At 39.5% G+C, this 16,976-nt stretch overlaps 3 protein-coding genes across 4 annotated transcripts; 2 read left to right on the top strand and 1 right to left on the bottom strand.

The window, feature by feature from the left end:
* The first annotated feature begins 284 nt into the window (after positions 1-284).
* On the top strand, positions 285-4,260 carry LOC124462578 (macrophage mannose receptor 1-like). Its single transcript, XM_047014197.1, has 6 exons — positions 285-459; positions 826-867; positions 1,338-1,790; positions 2,831-3,175; positions 3,342-3,698; positions 3,920-4,260. The coding sequence occupies exons 1-6, from the start codon at positions 342-344 to the stop codon at positions 3,925-3,927; spliced, it is 1,323 nt and encodes a 440-aa protein (XP_046870153.1). The 5' UTR covers positions 285-341; the 3' UTR covers positions 3,928-4,260.
* A 1,333-nt stretch (positions 4,261-5,593) lies between these two features.
* On the top strand, positions 5,594-15,969 carry LOC124462579 (macrophage mannose receptor 1-like). 2 transcript variants are annotated; one of them, XR_006955462.1, is made up of 7 exons: positions 5,594-5,721; positions 6,087-6,128; positions 6,601-6,957; positions 7,339-7,689; positions 7,823-8,179; positions 14,508-14,977; positions 15,191-15,969. XR_006955462.1 is itself a non-coding variant. In XM_047014198.1 (6 exons), exons 1-6 carry the CDS (start codon positions 5,604-5,606, stop codon positions 8,356-8,358), a joined length of 1,233 nt encoding a protein of 410 aa, XP_046870154.1. In that variant the 5' UTR covers positions 5,595-5,603; the 3' UTR covers positions 8,359-10,908. The 2 variants fall into 2 exon arrangements, 1 of the variants encoding a protein (XP_046870154.1); XM_047014198.1 differs by lacking the exons at positions 14,508-14,977; positions 15,191-15,969 and adding an exon at positions 8,351-10,908 and having other exon boundaries at positions 5,595-5,721.
* Positions 8,426-14,501, bottom strand: LOC124462577. Its single transcript, XM_047014195.1, is given in 2 exon segments — positions 8,426-9,912; positions 9,914-14,501. Coding segments are annotated over 2 exon segments (1,518 nt in total). The 5' UTR covers positions 11,105-14,501; the 3' UTR covers positions 8,426-9,585.
* Positions 15,970-16,976: the final 1,007 nt, after the last annotated feature.

Raw genomic sequence — 16,976 nt, 5'->3', positions numbered from 1 at the left:
AGAGGTGGGTGACGCCAAGCGAGGATTTTGTAACCTGAACGTGAATCATATATTCTAGACATACATTATTATCCGTTATTTTCCGTTGGTGAGAGAGACGGAGAGACATAAACCCATAGCCTTCCCGGTCAAAGCATTTTTTGCCTCAAAACATGCTCCATGATGCAATAGTTTGAACTTGCATTCATTTAATGCTTGCTTGTTCTTTTTCATGCCTGTCAGGTGGTAAGTAGATAGTAAAATGAACATGAATATAAATTCCCCTGTGAACATCATCACACAAAGATGCTGTTTACTCATGATGCAAATGATGTTATGGAAGAACATTATCTTCTGGTAGCATGAATCAGCTACTATGTAGAGGTATTAAACACTGTCCAGGGAGGTGGGGAGGAGACACTGACAGCAGGTCAGAGCTCACACCAGCAGCACCCACAGCATTCACTCACCCAACATCAGGTAGGATTCATTCAAGATCGTTATACAAATGATTGTTCCTCTATTCTATATATTTGATTTTGTATGCAATGTAATTCTGTTCTGACTCTGGACAGCAGATTAGAGCGTGAGTGATGTGTTTTTTTGGCAACTGTCGTTGTGGCAACTGGTTCTCCCATGAGCGTAAACGTTTGGGAGAATAACTTCAGTCTTGTCGGAGCCAGAAGTTTCATGATCTCCTCTCTGATCAGAGCTTAGTCATGGAGATTGTTAACCCTGACATCTACTTGTTACCTTATGTACTAGAAGTCACACTGTCTCTCGCTATTACTGACTTAACACCGTGTTTTCTTTCATCTGATATTTTATTAACTTTATATTTTACAGGGATGGAGAAATCTGTGTTACTCATGTTGCTTGTCTTCTCAGGTATGTGCATGTGTGTGTTCTGCCTGTGTGTGTTTGTGTAGGTGTGTTCTGCCTGTGTGTGTTTGTGTGTGTGTGCCTGTCTGGAGGTGTGTGTTTGTGTGTGTGCCTGCATCTCTGTGTGCCTGGGCCATTCTGTGCATTAGAGTTTGGTTACTTTGATTATCTTGATAAACCCCAGAAATTGTATGTAATTTTGTAACCAGACCTAAATAGAAAATAATAGAAATAGAAGTAGAATATAATAGAAATAGAAATAATCCAAATCACAAGCATTTTCGTCAAGTGGGGTTGGCATTTTTCTTTCAATCTAACTGTAAATATAATTAGCTGTCATGTGCTAGAAAAGATTTAATCATGCACAGTTAAAAACCAAAATATATATTTAACAAGTCGGATCAAAATATCAGACATTTGACCTGTACAACCCTGAGCTGTTTGATTGACAGTTGTGTTATGTGTGTTCTCCTTAGGGCTCAGCATCCTCCCCTCATGTCTCTCTTTCCATTATAAGTATGTGAATGGGAATAAGACCTGGTATGAAGCACAGAGGATCTGCAGAGAGAACTACACTGACCTGGCCACCTTTTATGACAACACAACCAACCCTGTAAAAGAGTTTCCTCATGTCAATGCGTGGATAGGACTGTCTAGCGGCCCTTGGATGTGGTCCCTTAATGATACCATTTTAGACTCCAGTTACACTGATTTTTATAAAGCTGATAATGACCCGCCTGAACAGTCGTATGAAAATAAGATCTGTGCGAAAATGTTCGACATGTCATGGAAGCCTTTCAACTGTTCAGAGGAAATTCCTTTTATATGCTATTGTGAGTTGATACACTCCTATATACGATATGAACTCAAATTATTTACGTTTGACATCCTCTTTAAAATGGGATTTAGAGGCAAAACACATCAGCAAGGTCAGTTTTTGCTCCTTCCACTTTCAATAATGCAAAAATTGTCATCAGAAATACATCCCAAAAGGAAAAGTTTGCTCTTTAGTACCAAGCTTCCATTATTTCATATAAAATGTTAAAAACAGAATATTCTTTTTTTGCAATTAAAGTTTAAAAACAGAATATTCTTTTATTTATTTTTAATTTTTTTACCTGAAAATGGTTCAACGTGGAACACTCTGACATACCCAAATTGTGTAAAAATGCTATCCCCCTTCTAAAACCTACCTAGAAAGGACTGTATGAAAAATTCTCATAGAATTCTCTCAACTACAAATTTCAGCCAAAATTTAGTCTTTCAAATACACTTACATCATTTACATTTAGCAGACGCTCTTCTCCAGAGCGACTTACAGTAAGTACAGGGACGTTCTTGGCAATTCTGCCAAATCGGGTGAACATAAGATCTGTGTGAAAATGAACAACAACCAATGGAATAATATCTCATGTTCGGTTGCAATACCTTTCATCTGCTATGGTGAGCACATAAACTATATCATATATTAACACTCTTTAGCTTTGTCATCCTCTTTAAAAAAAGCCTTAGACACAAAACACATCTACAAAGGGAGGATTCGCTTCTTCCACATCCAGCTATGCCAAAATGTCATCAGTCAGAGAAAGTACATCCCAAGAAAAAACAAATTGTGAAGTCTCCATGATTTCATATAGAGTGTTGCAGACAGAACAGTTCTTAAGGTTTTCCTGAACCTAAAAATGATTCAATGTGGAACCCTCAAGGTGCAAACAGCTCATCTGTAACACGTTCCCAAACCTTTTCCTCACGACCAGAAGGAATCCTTCAGGGAGAAACACACTGACATACAAGACTGTGTCAGTGTCTACAACGTTTTAGTCAAGTGTCTTTCGACCACGCAGAGAATAGTTCCTTTGAATTCCTTCAAGTAGTAACTCATTTCCATCTCCATATCTAAAAGAGAGATTTATCTCAGGCTCAAAGTGTGGATTCTATAATTTGGATTGATCATTTTATCTTCACACAGATAATACAAATAAGTACAGCTGCCCCGGTTTAAAAAAGACATGGAATGAATCTCAGAGCTACTGTCGGCAGAATCACACAGACCTGGTCAGTGTGAGAAACGAGAGGGAGGAGGAGATGATATTTGACGCAATAAAAACTGAAACGTTTTGCAACTCAGACTTTTGGATTGGCCTGAGTAGAGTGAAGTGGCAATGGTCTGACCAGAGTGTCTTTCACTTCCAAAACTGGAAACAACACAAGCCTAATGGAGGAAACACACGGCAGTGTGTGGAAATGTTCGGTGATTCTGGACTTTGGAATGATGCATCATGTGAACACACTAATCCGTTCATCTGCTATGATGGTAAGATGACGAAACTCAAACGTATTCTCATTCATAACCTAAACTGTGCATGTTGATGCAAAACAGTTTGTAAAGTTTGAGTCAGAAGAGAGGCAGATTTAGGCAGAGTAATCCTGGCATTTAGATTAATGAAGATGTAATTATCCCTGCTCACCTCCCCCTCCAGATGACCTGGTCCTGGTTCATGAGAACAAGACCTGGGTTGAAGCCCTGAACCACTGCAGACAGCAGGGATGGGATCTGGTGTCCATCCACTCTGAGAGGATCCAGCACTGGGTGCAACGTCGGGCCAGAAAAGCCACCACCCCCTATGTCTGGCTGGGCCTGAGGCACACCTGTGCATTGCAGGTCTGGTTCTGGGTGACTGAACATGCCCTGTGCTACCAGAACTGGGCCCCGGGCCACGGGGAGAGCTGGGAGGAGTATAAGAAGGCAGGTGCCATGCAGAGGGAGGGGCCACAGCAGTGGGAGGGCATGCACCAGACAGAGAAGCTCAACTTCATCTGCACCAAGACACCTGATGGTGAGCTTTAAATGAGTGTTGTCTATGGAGCCACTTTTACTGTATTAACTGTCTTTCAATGAGTCTGTCTCTCTCTCTCTCTCTCACTCACTCTCTCTGTCTGTCTGTCTGTCTGTCTGTCTGTCTGTCTGTCTCTCTCTCTCTCTTTATGCTCGCTCTCTTCCTCCACCTGATCAGGTTTACATTGTTGGAGTGATTTGCCCTCTTCTCTCTGTTTACAGATTACTAGGATTCAAACTTCGTATGTCCAGTTTATCTTGTCAAGAGACGGGAATTTAAACAGCTATTTGGTGTTTTTGTTATTTTTACTTTTTACAATTTCTTAATTTGTCATATTTCTACTGCTTTTCACATGTTAATGTTTATATTTTGGGGTTTTACGTATGTTTTTTTCATATGTTAGTGATTTTAAGATTATATTCAGGATATATTTCCTGGGTCTAAATGGGTCTTCGGTGCTCAAAAAAACAGTCTGTGTTACCGTGTCACCTTATTAACAGACATCTATGTCTTACAAAAAAAAATGCTTCTGAAAATTGAAAATCGTAATATCCTGAGTACATTTGACACCTTTTTCAAATTCTGTCAATAAATATTCTGGGTGAGGTGATGATTTGTGAAAGTGTCCTTTTATTGGGAATCTAGTGGGAATCAAATATCCCTCATTTGAACAATAGATAAACAGACATCCAGTTTAACATAATGCTGTGCCAGCAGTTCACTGAGATAGAATAAACAGACTTAAAAAAGATCAGTTTAAACCAGAAAGGATGTTTCATCAGCAACCCTTGTAGAGACTCAAACTGTCCAGCAGATGGAGATGGAGGTGTGACAGGGGGAATGTGTGATCACATCCCCAGACCAAGCTGCTTCCCCCTGGGATAATCACTGGACAGAGAGCCTCAGCATGATAGCTCTCTCTCTCTCTGTGTCTCTCTCTCTCTCTCTGTGTCTCTCTGTGTCTCTCTCTCTGTCTCTCTCTTTCTGTCTCTCTCTTTCTGTCTCTCTCTTTCTGTCTCTCTCTCTCTCTCTCTCTCTCTCTCTCTCTCTTTCTGTCTCTCTATCTTTCTCTCTCTCTCCCCCTCTCTCGCTCTCTCTCTCTCTTGCTCTCTCTCCCCTGTCTCTAACTCTATCACATCACGAGTCACAGTCTAGGGGTTATACACATACTTAGGTTGCAGCTATTTCCACTGACATCAAAATCACAATTTCCTGACATCTTTGAGATTCCAATACTATCAGTATAGTAAATAATATAACAAATTATACTTTCCATGACAAACTTTATATCTGTAATTTGTGGATGTATACTTTTATGAGGTTACATTAACCTAGGCTAACAGATTACTCAATCAGACTGGACCTTGAAGCAGTCTTGTAGAACAGACTGCTATTTCTTGCTGGAAATTTGTCAAAAGCAGAATCTCATGTTTCATTTAATGATTTAGATTTAGAGCTGTTAATGCCGGTGGATGACAACAAATTGCCACAAGCTAACGTAGCTGTTACTGCTCCACAAGGCGTTGTTTGTGCTTTAATGAGAAACACAGAGAGACACCTATGAAGGGGTACAGTACCTGTGCCAGTCCTCACATGCCTGTGGTGGCATTTGCACGTGTTCTGGATTCATTACAAACACAAACACACACATATACACAAGAGCTAATACACATAAGTGTACAAAGAGCGTGTGTACGTGTGTGTACTTGCTCTTGTGTACATGTGTGTGTGTGTGTGTGCTTGTAATTCATGTGTGTCAATTTGCATTAATTTACTTATTGTACTGTTTCATGCCTTTTCAAGCAAAATATCATTTACATAAATTCCCCTGTGAACAGCATCACACAAAGATGCTGTTTACTCATGATGCAAATGGTGTTATGTAAAGACTTATCTTCTGGTAGCATGAATCAGCTACTATGTAGAGGTATTAAACACTGTCCAGGGAGGTGGGGAGGAGACACTGACAGCAGGTCAGAGCTCACACCAGCAGCACCCACAGCATTCACTCACCCAACATCAGGTAGGATTCATTCAAGATCGTTGTACAAATGATTGTTTTTCTATTCTATATATTTGATTTTGTACAGATTGTAATTCTGTTCTGACTCTGGACAGCAGATTAGAGAGCGAGTGAGGTGTTTTTTGGCAACTGTCGTTGTGGCAACTGGTTCTCCCATGAGCGTAAACGTTTGGGAGAATAACTTCAGTCTTGTCGGAGCCAGAAGTTTCATGATCTCCTCTCTGATCTGAGTTTAGTCATGGAGATTGTTAACCCTGACATCTACTTGTTACCTTATGTACTAGAAGTCACACTGTCTCTCGCTATTACTGACTTAACACCGTGTTTTCTTTCATCTGATATTTTATTAACTTTATATTTTACAGGGATGGAGAAATCTGTGTTACTCATGTTGCTTGTCCTCTCAGGTATGTGCATGTGTGTGTTCTGCCTGTGTGTGTTTGTGTGTGTGTGTTCTGCCTGTGTGTGTTTTTTTGTGTGTGTGTGCCTGTCTGGAGGTGTGTGTTTGTGTGTGTGCCTGCATCTCTGAGTGACTGGGCCATTCTGTGCATTAGAGTTTGGTTACTTTGATTACCTTGATAAACCCCAGAAATTGTATCTACTTTTGTAACCAGACCTAAATAAAAAAAAAATAAATAGAAATAGAATATAATAGAAATAGAAATTATCCAAATCACAAGCATTTTCATCAAGTGGGTTTGGCATTTTTCTTTCATTCTAACTGTAGCTACAATTAGCTGTCATGTGCTAGAAAAGATTAATCATGCACGGTTGAAAACCAAAATATTTATTCAACAAGTCAGATCAAAATATCGGACATTTGACCTGTACAACCCTGAGCTGTTTGATTGACAGTTGTGTTGTGTGTGTTCTCCTTAGGGCTCAGCATCCTCCCCTCATGTTTCTCTTTCCATTATGAGTTTGTGAATGAGAGTAAGACCTGGTATGAAGCACAGAGGATCTGCAGAGAGAACTACACTGACCTGGCCACCTTCTATGACAACACAACCAACCCTGTAAAAGAGTTTCCTCATGTCAGAGCGTGGATAGGACTGTCTAGCGGCTCTTGGATCTGGTCCCTTAAAGATACCATTTTAGACTCCAGTTACACTGACTTTTATCAAGCTGATAAAGACGTGCCTGAACAGTCGTATGAAAATAAGATCTGTGCGAAAATGTTCGACATGTCATGGAAGCCTTTCAACTGTTCAGAGGAAATTCCTTTTATATGCTATGGTGAGTTGATACACTCCTATATACGATATGAACTCAAATTATTTAGGTTTGACATCCTTTTTAAAATGGGATTTAGAGGCAAAACACATCAGCAAGGTCAGTTTTTGCTCCTTCCACTTTCAATTCTGCCAAAATTGTCATCAGAAATACATCCCAAATGGAGAAGTTTGCTCTTTAGTACCAAGCTTCCATGATTTCATATAGAATGTTCAAAGACAGAATATTATATTGGTTTTGGGGGGATTTTGGACCTGAAAACGGTTCAACGTGGAACACTCTGACATACCCAAATTGTGTAAAAATTATATCCCCCTTCTAAAACCCACCTAAAAAGGATTGTATAAATGTTTTTTTTTTTATTCATTAATTTGATTTGAACAGACATCAATGACGGAAAAAAGTACATCTGCCCGCGTCAGAACAAGACATGGAATGAATCTCAAAGCTACTGTCGGGCAAATCACATAGACCTGGTCAGTGTGAAAACCCTGGATGAAAAAAAACAAATATTCAGTCAAATTATACCAGAGCCATATTGCCAAAAGGGATTTTGGATTGGCCTGAGTAGAGTGAAGTGGCAATGGTCTGACCAGAGTAACTTTGACATCGGTAACTGGAATGTAAAACAGCCTAACAAATGGGATGAAAAGCAATGTGTGGAAATGTCCATTCCATCTAGAGTATGGAATAACGACGGGTGTGAACAAGCAAAACCATTCATCTGCTATAATGGTAAGATAAGATATGATGATGTAAAACAGTTTGTAAAGTTTGAGGTCGAAAAAAGAGGCAGATTGAGGCAGTGTTGAGATTAATGAAGATATTATCATCATGAAAGTGTGTCTCTCCTCACCTCCCCCTCTAGACGACCTGGTCCTGGTGCGTGAGAACAAGACCTGGGTGGAAGCCCTGAACCACTGCAGAGAGAACAGGTGGGATCTGGTGTCCATCCACTCTGAGAGGATCCAGCACTGGGTTCAACGTCAGGCCAGAAAAGCCACCACCCCCTATGTCTGGCTGGGCCTAAGGTACACCTGTATACTGCAGGTCTGGTTCTGGGTGAGTGAACAGGCCCTGTGCTACCAGAACTGGGCCCTGGGCCACGGGGGGAGCTGGGAGGAGTGTAAGAAGTCAGGTGCCATGCCGAGGGAGGGGCCACAGCAGTGGGAGGGCAAGAACCAGACAGAGAAGCTCAACTTCATCTGCAACAAGAAACCTCATGGTGAGCTTTAAATGAGTGTTGTCTATGGAGTCACTTATATTGTATTAACTGTCTTTCTATGAGTCTCTCTCTTTCTCTCTCTGTCTCTCTTTATACCCGCTCACTTTCCCTCACCCCCACCTGATCAGGTTTACATTGTAGGAGTGATTCCTCCCTTTTTTCTGTTTACAGATTACTAGGATTCAAACTACGTATGTCCAGTTCATCTTGTCATAATCACCTGCTTGAAACAAGAGACGGGAATGCAAACAGCTATTTGGTGTTTTTGCTATTTTAACTTTTTACTATTTCCTAATTTGTCTGATTTACACTTAATTTCACATGTTAATGTTTATGTTTTAAGGTTTTGGATTACTTGGATCACCTGATGGTGAGCTTTAAATGAGTGCTGTCTATGGAGTCACTTATACTGTATGAATCATAGTTCAATGAGTCTCTTTGTCCTCACCTTTCTGTCTCCAGAATATTAAGATGTGTTCAGAGGTTCAGAGGTTCTTCATCTTTACATCAGGATTTAAGGAATTCACTTTTGTCACCTTTTGCTTTCTCCTATTTGACTTCTTAATACTTTAATCGTTTTTTTGGGGGGGGCATTTAAAATTAAATTAAAATAAAAAGCATGTTAATGTTTTACGGTTTTGGATGTAGGTGTTGTGGTAGTGATTTAAATGTTTTCTCCAATAAATATATTGTTTCTTTTTTTTTTTCTTTTTTTTTATTGAAAAGTAAGTACTACAAGCTTAACATGAATAAAAGGAGGAGTAGCAGGACAATTCCTTACATAATGTCCAGATTGTATCATATTCAAGTACACAGGAAAGTAAAAAAATTACCCCAAATCTGCATAAGTCATCCACATCTCCTAAGCACAGACAAAAAAACTAGTTTAGTTTTAAGAATGTTTACTCCTTAAACATCTCCCTCCTGGGATTTGAAAAGGGAACCGTTAAATCATTTCAGAATAACATGCATAAATCATATGATAAAGAATCAAAGAGGCTCAAAGATACAAATAAATGGTGTGGCCACATGTGTACTGAGGAATTTAACATTTCAGGTATTGTATCAATTGTAATCACATGATTTTAACTCATCAACAGGCACACAGGTGCCTTCTCTGCCGGGGAGGACTAGGCCCTGGATGTGGCCTTGTGGGAGGAGCATATCTGGATCTGATTTCAAAATCCAATGTACAAAGCCACCATGGGGCTCAGGAGATATCCCCAGCTTCATAGTTTGATGGTTAGAGCTTCTCTTGTGGCTGGGTGGTAGTTGTGTTTTGTATGGCAAATGCTATGGCAAAGAAACATTCAGCTATACATGGACTAACAGAGGAAATGGATACGGGTCGTTTTAGACCCATGTTGTGCATTAGAAGGGGTTTGCAAAGCTTGCGTTTCAAAGGGTTACTCAAACTGGCTGAAATCTGGATCGTCCTGGAACCCTTCAGAGACTGCATCCTTGGTCTCCTTAAGCTCCTCTTGCTCCTCCTTGGATGGTGGAGGCAAAACAGCATTCAGTTCTTTTTCGATTTTCTGGAGCCTTGCTTTGGTTTTTAACTCGTACTCTTTTTTGTTTTTCAGGGCAATCTCTCGAATACTTTCTTCTGCCTCGTCACAAGATGCAGCCAGCTTGTGTCTTTCTTCTACAAACTGAGGGCCTTCGGAATCCAAGGCCATGAGTCTACTCAGGCTGCCGATTCGATCCATCAGGTGTTTGCTGGAGATCTCAGTTGTAGGTTCCAGAGATCATGTTAACCAGGCTGGCAATGTTGGATGCTTCAAAAGTCTGTTGGTATAGCTGATCTTTCAAAAACATTTTGGTTGAATACTTCATGTTTTCGGGATGTGGAATTTTAGCGGTATCAACAAAGTCTTTTAGAGATGTCTTCAGGGAAGTGTCTATGATGTTTGAGATCATCTGGAAGAACTGCACCATTTTACGCCACTTTTCCTGCAACCTTCCCATGGCTGTGAGACCAATGGCCAGAAGCCTGATAGTGGTCTCAAAGTCAATCTCTTTGACCTCATAGGATCTCAACTTCATCAAGGTCTCTGTTAGTTCTCTTTTCTTACGTTCCATTTTTTCCAAAGATTTTTCATATTGCTGTGTAGCCTGATCAAGTTGAATTCGCATCTGCTCAATGCGAAAACGGGCATTTTGTGTTGCTGTTTCAGTTGCAGATGATGACTGGCTGCTTTGGGCTTTTGCCTTCGCAGGAGTTTGGACTGGGAAAGAGGAAGTATTGGATTCTTTTTTCCCCATAGAATCAAATTTGTGTGCAGATTTCATAAGATCTTTGATTCGCTGGACCAGTGCTTTGTTCTTGTTGGCATCATTATGCTTCCCCTTAGGGGTCATTTGGGTCAGGTCAGAGCAGATAGAAATAGCTTCCTGACGAATGTTTTCAGCAAGGCGTTTTGCAGGACTTTTCTTTACATCTGGTATTTTCACGTCTTCAACGTTCTTCTTTATCCAGTCACTCTTTGACTTCCCAGTTTTTGGGTCAACAACCAATGTCCATTGGATTTGATTTTTCTGAATGAAGCCGCTCAAAGACTGGACAGCAGGCAGAAGGAGGCACGTCTTACTAAAAATGTTGCTTGCCTTGTTTCCAGGATGTCCGGCTGTGGCTGGTCCCCCTCTTAAGTTTTTTTTCCCTCCAAGACCTGTAAGTTGATGAACAAGTGAACCAAGAGGATTTTTCAGATTTTTGATGCCATCAGTAAGAATATCATTCACAGAATTTAACAATCCTTCAACAAAGTTCATTCCAATGATTTCCCATCCTGAGGGCAATGAATCCATTGCTTCTTGGAACATTCGATTAGCCTCTTCAATCCGTTTACCCTGTTTCTTAAACTCTTCCTGAGCTCGCTTTTCTTCCTCTTCAAGCAAGATTTGGTTTTGCTTTTCTTGAGCCATAGTTTTTTTAACGTCCTCCAATTTTATGCCATAGCTCTGTTTGGAACTTGTGCAAGTCTCTAGAAGCTCAGAGATCAACTCAGTGACATCAATGAAACTCTTTTCAGAGGATTGGGCCAATGCCACACACTCCTGTGATATGGTGGCAATGTTTTCCAATACATCAGGAAGAACGTTTTCAATGAGGAAATCATCTTCTTAAAGAAGTATTCGCACTGCCCTCTTCATGTATGCAGGCACATTTCTAGTGTGCAAGCATATCTTGTCCATGTTCTTGTGGGCATGATTGAATGCTCGCCAACCAGAATTGCACACTTGCATCAGGCAGGCACGGAATGAGTCTGGATATTTGATCAACTTGAATCCATCAACTGGTCCGCCATCCTTAATTGAGAAGTCTTGTTTGGCAGAAATGAAGACAAGCTCTCCAAGAAAAGCAATTGTCATTGGGGCAGGAGTCAAGTATTCCTCCCAGTTATCATTAGCTTTAGTTAGCATAGCAGTGTCTTCCCTGCAGTCAGATCCCTTTCTTAAGCTATTGGTAGCTTGGACAAGACATTGTTCCTAAGGAAAGGGAAAGAAAATAATTGTTTAATATAAGTTTTTTGATTCCTTTAAGCATAATGTGGTACATAATATACACCAACTCTAAACTATACACACAATCTTTAATAATATCACCCTATTTATAGCTTATGTGGAAGCGTGTGCCTGAGCACAATAACCAGTTCGAAAAGTTGCGGGTCAGTCAACTAAATGACACAGAGATGTGATTTCCCCAAAAATACATATAATTTATTATATAGTAAGTAGCAAAGGGAACAATAGTAAAAGATGCACTGTGATCAGTTAGGAGCCGGGGCTAAACATTCATGGTCTGAGTTAGTTTCCGTGCCAAAATAAGATACATGCACACACTTTAAATGGGAGAGTCCAACCCCCCCAAAAAAATCACACGATAACCAAAAAACAGAAAGTTCACACAAATAAAACAAAATCAAACTTGGGTGGAACTACAAAGCAACGGTTAATGGTGGAGAAACTCCGTAAGACCACAAAGGTCCTCCTGAGGCAGACAGGGATAAACCCTCAAAGTTAGTCAGTGCATCATAATAAAAAACAAACAAATAACACACATCAAATACACGCTACTCAGGATAGCCCCGGTATCGGTCACCAGCTAGTCCAGTCAGATTAGTTAGAACTAGCCTCGTCCCCCCACGATAATGGGCCAGTAGTAGCAAACTCGACGGAGCAGGGAACAAAAGCAGCAAAGCAGTCCACAGGCCCTCAGCCGGTCCAAACTCAAGTCTATTACGACTTTTGGCTCAGTCTCCGACATGTAACTTCCCCAACCGTTAACGGGAGCAGGGGTATGCCGCAGAATCCCCGCTACGAGTCCAACAAGTTTTGTACTGCGCTGCAGAATGGGAAACGCTCCACATGGATTGCGATCCAACCCTGTCTCTCACGACTCCTCCGACCCTTAACGGGAGCAACACACGTAATGCTCCACACCTGGACATTTAAATGGCCTTACCTGGTCTGGGTGGAGCTACCAATTAAGACTTTTCAAATAATATGGGTGGAGCTAATTATTAAGTGTTCACCCCACCACACTTACATTCCAATATCTATTGTTCTTGTCAAACTGTATTACCACGTTGACTTATATTGATTCTTATTGGAATGTTTTTCAAATGTGTCTTCTGCATGTCCTGTGCTTAAATCAGTGTGGTGGCTAAATCCAAATAAACATATAATTGTATAGTAATTCTACATGTGAATTTGTTTCATTTGGATAAGCAGTCTAGTTGTGGTGCAACTATAAGAAAGAGACAGAAGAAATGACATTGAAGAAATCTTCCTTTAAAGATCATGTATTTTGCCATTCAATTATTTAATTATTTAATTGGTTAGTTTTGGCCCCTATAATTCCTCCATACTGGGCAAGGTCTGCCCACTTTGCACGTGCCAAAAACCACTACTGGAACGGAGCACCCATGCACACCATATGAAACTCTAAGTTGCATCAAACCCTGGTCAGAGAAGGACAGCCAGGGTGTTTTTATCTTAGAAAAGTTGGGAGGGTGAAGAATTTTATTTATTCTTTTACATTTAGTCATTTAGCAGACGCTCTTATCCAGAGCGACTTACAGTGAGTACAGCCGGGGAATTGAACCAACAACCTTCTGATTAATAGCCCAACTCCCTAACCGCTCAGCCACCTGACTCCACTTTTACATCGAATTAAGGGCATGATTTACATACATACATACATACATACAGGAGTGTGTGTAAGCCCAATAAAAGATAAGTTGTTTCTTCAATTGGAATATAATGAAGGTAGTCCAACATATGTCGCACATCACTTAGCTTTGACATAAACAGAATATTTCATCCACTTGGATTTTACTCCATAAATAACCTAATTGTCATCCAATACATACACAGTAAACTGTCTTGAATTTCTCGGCTCTGACAAAATAAATGATCAAATATGTATATTTCTTAATTCAAGGTAAGCAGGACAAAAAAATACATTTCTATTTCATTATGAATTTAAAAAGCAGTGGCAAAAAATGGCTTGATGACTTAAAAAGGTGCTTGCTCTTTCCTTTCAATACTGTCATATGATCAGGTAGCTTCTAACCAATAAGATAGAAGAAAGTTCATGATCCCAAAGAGACTTTGCACAGCAGCTTTTAACTGGAATAAGACTTAAGTCTTATACTGCATGGTTAGATGAAAAGGTGTAATGCTAGTTAGTAGTTAAATCCGTTTACCCCTTAAAATGTATTGGTCTTACCTGTTGGTGGTTCTCAATCTCTTTGGATGGCTCTTGAGGTTTTGAAGATCTGTCTCTTGATGAGGTGTGGTTTAAACAGTTCTGTGTCCCTGTCTTTTATGTGTGTTCCCTGCCTTATTACGTGACGTAATTATTCAGCGATCGTTACTTCTTGAACTATCAACGATTGGTTGATAGTTTCATACTTATGCACTATGTCAGCAAATTCACAGATTGTGACAACCTACAACAGGAAGGTAGAAAACGATTTATTTGCCCTTGACAGTACACATATACATATACATACAGAGAGAGAGAGAGAGAGAGAGAGAGAGAGAGAAAGAGAGAGAGAGAGACAGAGAGAGACAGAGACAGAGACAGAGAGAAGCTTTCCGTCTGTTTACAGTGAGTTTCTTTGTACATACATTATAACATATCACTCTGTTAACAGGGTTCTCAAGTTTTATAAAAAAAAATTGTGTGAGATACAAAAGTTCCAGGGCGACGGGGTAGAAGGGCATTTGCAGATAATATTGGTATTCCAAATATTAATAACATTGATATGAACATTAATGCAGTCAATTGAAACTCTAATTGTATGATTTTTACTTACAGAATAATGCTGTCCGAGGAGGATTTCGTTAAAGCGGTCGCCCCCCACCTTAAAGATGGAATGTTCCATTTCCGTGCTGTGTGTGATACCTTATTCGATTTTGACAATTCAAATAAATCAACTTTCAAGGAAGGCGTTCTGAAAGCTGTGACAAGTTTCAACGAATCAGAAACGGTTGCAAAATCCCATCTAAACAGAATAGACGAGTTCACTGAGGAGTTGACACTGAGGAAAGGAAAACTAGAGTCAGAACGTCGGTCCCTGCAGACAAATGCAAATAATTTACAAACTCAGTGTAGAGCTATTGAGGATAGCATGTCTAATTACAAATACGCTCTTGAGAAAGCTAAGAATGAGAAAGAGTCTGCTGAGTGTCACCTGGAATACAGCAGGAACGAAGCAAGAGAAAGCCAAACCATAAGAAATGTTGGGATTGGTCTGATGTTTGTTCCTTACATTGGGACCATTATAGGTAAAATGTTTGAATCCTTTAACACAACCAGTGTGATACACATACTACTAAATGACTAATGATTACTTAAGAAAGTAGTTCAGGAATATCAATGTTACATATTATATTACACAAACCCTAAAGAGATACAAAATGTAATGGACTTTTTTGGTCTTGTTCATACATGCAAAACTGCCAATGCCAAAGCTTGACTAATCTCATTCTCTCTAACAGGATCTGTGATGGTGGGTGTTGGGCATGTCGAGATGGAACGAGCTGAAGAGCGCGCCAAGGAAACCCAAACGAATGTTTACAGTTTTGCATCATTGGTGAACTCCCATGTGCGGCAGTTAGCCCTCAAAAGGCAAGAAAAGTGGCAGAATAAAAGCGCAATTGAACGTAATCAGAATAAAATTCGGAAAAACCATATGAATCTGAGAAAAGTAAAAATTCAACAACCCAAAGTTGCAGGTTTTCAGAGTAAGTTGAGAGAGGCAGTCCACTTTCTCAGTGTCCTGTCTGGCAGGGCTGATGTTGCTCTGACTGTAACCTCTCAACGAGTTATCCTCCTGGAGCCACTGATTAATGTAATGACAGAAGTTGTGGGACTATGTCTTCAAGCTGCAGGTGATGGAAAAAATGAAGTTACTGATGCAAGGGTCTGACATGTACTTGGCCATTGAAAGTTTGAAAAATGTCTATGAGAAATATTCAAGCATCACTGGCAAGCAGAGTGCTCTGTCTGAACAATTTTATTAACCTGTAATGTATGTAACAACTAGAGTTGATACAATAGTGCATAATTATTGTTATGATTATGAGATTTGACAAAAAAGAGTGTGCTTCCCTTTGCATTTTACAAATTGTTCACAGAATACAACATGACTCAATTCTACAGTAGAATAATTACATTCTATAATCTAATGAATAAAACCTTGTGTACTTGCCTTTGCATTGTAGTTCACAGAATGCATAATAACTCAACTGTACATAAAGTAAAACAATTACATTGTATTATATTTGAATTTTGACTAATTTTGCTCATTATAAATAAACATTTGGTATGTTATTTGTTTTATTAATGTTATATTAATCTACCAGACAAAAATTACTACCCAATAATAACTACTGTACAACAATAACAATTTAGTTACAACAGCTCAAATACAAATATAATTTTCTCAACTATCTGAAGCAAAAGAGTGATGTATTGGTCATGAGAGCTGTATCTGACATCTTATTATTTGATAGCAAGTGTAAAGAAAAAAGTATAATACATTCAGGAATAAATTCAGCATTGTTAAGGCTAAAACAATTATTTAAAGTATGAGACTCATTTCGTTATGTTAATATGTTTTTCCAAAATCATTAAATAAGTTAGTCACATGTAACAGAAGCCATTAACTTTATGGTAAGTTTGACATCTATACATTAACCTTAATTGAACTGTACTGCTAACCCTTGAAACCATCTATTACATACTGTACACAATACACAGAATATTACTATAAGTATTGCTAGGCAGTTACATGGTAATTAATCAAAACTTAATGTAACGTGTTACCCCACATGACTACTGTTGATTGTAGTTATACATGATCACTGATGAATCTGACTGAATCTGAATTACCAGGAATGTAGATCTTTTACTGCTTTTATAAAAGCTGTTCAGTGTACTACACATAATTGAACTTCTTGATTTAGGATCAGAAGCAAAGGCCAGCTCAAAGTTGACAGAAACATTTAGGGCCCTCTTGACCTACATCTCCTGATATTTATCCGCATCCTAGTAAAAAACAGTCAACTGTTTTTTGAAAGAAAGATGAGCTGAACTGTCAGTCTCTAAGGTCAGCTACAGTTCAGCAACGGACTAGTAGGCCTATTTGGTCTATTTAAGCTTCTCTTCAAAGAAACACAATACAGTGCATAAGCATAGTGGTACTCATTTGGGGCATTTGAATGTAATTGACCATAATCCAGTTTTTGCTCCTAAGTAATCCGGGACAGTAATACTTATTGC

Source organism: Hypomesus transpacificus, unplaced genomic scaffold (genome assembly GCF_021917145.1).
Source record: "Hypomesus transpacificus isolate Combined female unplaced genomic scaffold, fHypTra1 scaffold_226, whole genome shotgun sequence".
Lineage (NCBI taxonomy): Eukaryota > Metazoa > Chordata > Actinopteri > Osmeriformes > Osmeridae > Hypomesus > Hypomesus transpacificus.
This window is presented reverse-complemented; position numbering and strand designations above follow the sequence as displayed.